The sequence below is a fragment of the Phalaenopsis equestris genome, unplaced genomic scaffold (genome assembly GCF_001263595.1).
Source record: "Phalaenopsis equestris unplaced genomic scaffold, ASM126359v1 Scaffold000124, whole genome shotgun sequence".
Taxonomy (NCBI): Eukaryota; Viridiplantae; Streptophyta; class Magnoliopsida; order Asparagales; family Orchidaceae; genus Phalaenopsis; species Phalaenopsis equestris.
Window position 1 is genome coordinate 418,680 of NW_018164566.1, and position 1,876 is coordinate 420,555.

The following is a 1,876-nucleotide window of genomic DNA, read 5'->3' on the forward strand; positions in this document are numbered from 1 at the left end:
TACATTGAATTCAATGGCAGGCTTATCCTTCTACCAACATACGCATGAGTTTGTAAAATGAGATATATCAATAATTTTGTAATGATAAGATGGAGTCTGGTCAGCTTTTATATAACCATTGGCTATATGAAAAACACATCAAAAAGGTTCTATTGAATAATTGAATTCAAAGAACCATTAGTTATACCAAAATCATATGAATATGCTAAGACTAGTGCGTAAAACACACTAAATGTATCATATAAGTGCTTCATAAGATCAAGCTATTGGAAAAATGGGAAACATGGCAATACCACACAAACCTTCCTTGGCCTCAATATTTCTTTGCATCCTCATATAACCCTCCTCTCCCCAATGCTTCCCCCATGAGTTCTTCACCAGCCAGTAACTGGTTCCATCATAATCCGTCCCGTATCCTACCACCGTCACAGCGTGATTTAAGTGGGTCCCACAAACCCCCATGAATACACCTCCAGAGTAAAACGCGAAATCCATACCACTTGCATCGATCAAAACTGACACGGGTTGGTTTGCCGCCGCTTTCATCAGCGACAACTCACTGTTGGATGGAACAGACTCGTAGCCTCTAATGGTAGCTGCAGCGTTATAAGTTGCAGCCTTCTCCTTGTCACAGGTTCCGTCAACTGCTGCATAGGGATAGTTAGTATCCATTGTGATGCCACCATTTTTTACGATGAATGAGAAGGCGCCATTTGTCGTGCCTCCTCTGCATCCATGATCACGCCCGTTAACATCGCAGTCAATCAGCTCCTGTTCTGAGAGAGAAATCAGGTTGCCGGTTTTGATTTTGTTGATTCCCTCCGTGGCTGCTACGGCTGAAAATGCCCAACAGGAACCTGAATACATATTATACATATATTAATGTTGTGCCAAATTATGGGCATGATCAACTTTTTTTTACCAATGTAAATGTAGGAGAGGCAATGACAACGAAGGATAAAATGATATTTTTGGCAAAACTGATATCTCAATATGGGATAAAAGATCAAATTGCCCTCCTCGATCCTACTTGATTTGAGCCGGGCCCTCAAACAAAATCAATTTTGAATTTTGTACATACCACAAGATTCCTGAGATTTGATGGGCGTGACAGCATCTAGCCTCCTCCAGTCCATTTCATCCGGGACATCCGTCACGTTGCCATAACGAAAAGTTTCATAGTTTCTCCTAAGCGACCGCTCAAGGTAGGCATTTAGTGTAGAACCAAACTCTTCGTTGGTGAGATCCGCGAACCGGTTCACTGCAAGCCTGTACTTGCGGTCCGGCTTGGCATTCGCTGACTCAATGTACTCAACGTTGGCCTTGAAGATACTGAACCGGCGCGCCTTCTCGGCGGCGCTTCTGTAGACGCGTTTGTGCTGAGTGATCCACTGTTCGTATCGAGCTTCCATTGTAAGATCGATCGTGCGAGAGTTGGCAAGCTGGCAAGTCATGTTCAAGAGGACGAGAAAGATTATTGCAGGCAGAATGGGGCAGGATGGAAGTCTTCCTGTACGCATTGTTTTCATGGCTTCTTTCTTTCGGTTGATTCCTGTCGGATGGATTCACTAAAGTTTAGTTATATGAGGTTTTATTACTATATATGTACATCCTAAACTTAGTTTTTGCTTAATTAAAGCCAACGGTAAGTTGTGCTCGGACTCATACAGCAAATATATATGTATACACATTCTCGGACGTATACAGGTAGGTCTGTCAAAAAAGCTCGTTGTTCTCGAACAGTTCGTGTTCGGCTCGTTCGTTAGGTATACAAGCTAAAAACAAACAAGTTTTTAAAGCTCGAATTATAAACGAGCTGAACATGAACAACTATTTGTTCTCTCGTGTTTGGCTTGTATTAACTCGAAACAAAAAA

At 42.2% G+C, this 1,876-nt stretch overlaps 1 protein-coding gene across 1 annotated transcript in view; it reads right to left on the reverse strand.

The window, feature by feature from the left end:
- Window positions 1-258: 258 nt before the first annotated feature.
- The window catches only part of LOC110021231 (zingipain-2-like), a 6,202-nt gene continuing 4,584 nt past the window's right edge, over window positions 259-1,876 (reverse strand). The window contains exons 2-3 of the mRNA XM_020719644.1: window positions 1,082-1,442; window positions 259-857 (exon numbers count right to left, since the gene is read on the reverse strand). Coding sequence (XP_020575303.1) covers window positions 259-857; window positions 1,082-1,442 — 960 coding nt within the window. The remainder of the gene's footprint in view (window positions 858-1,081; window positions 1,443-1,876) is intronic.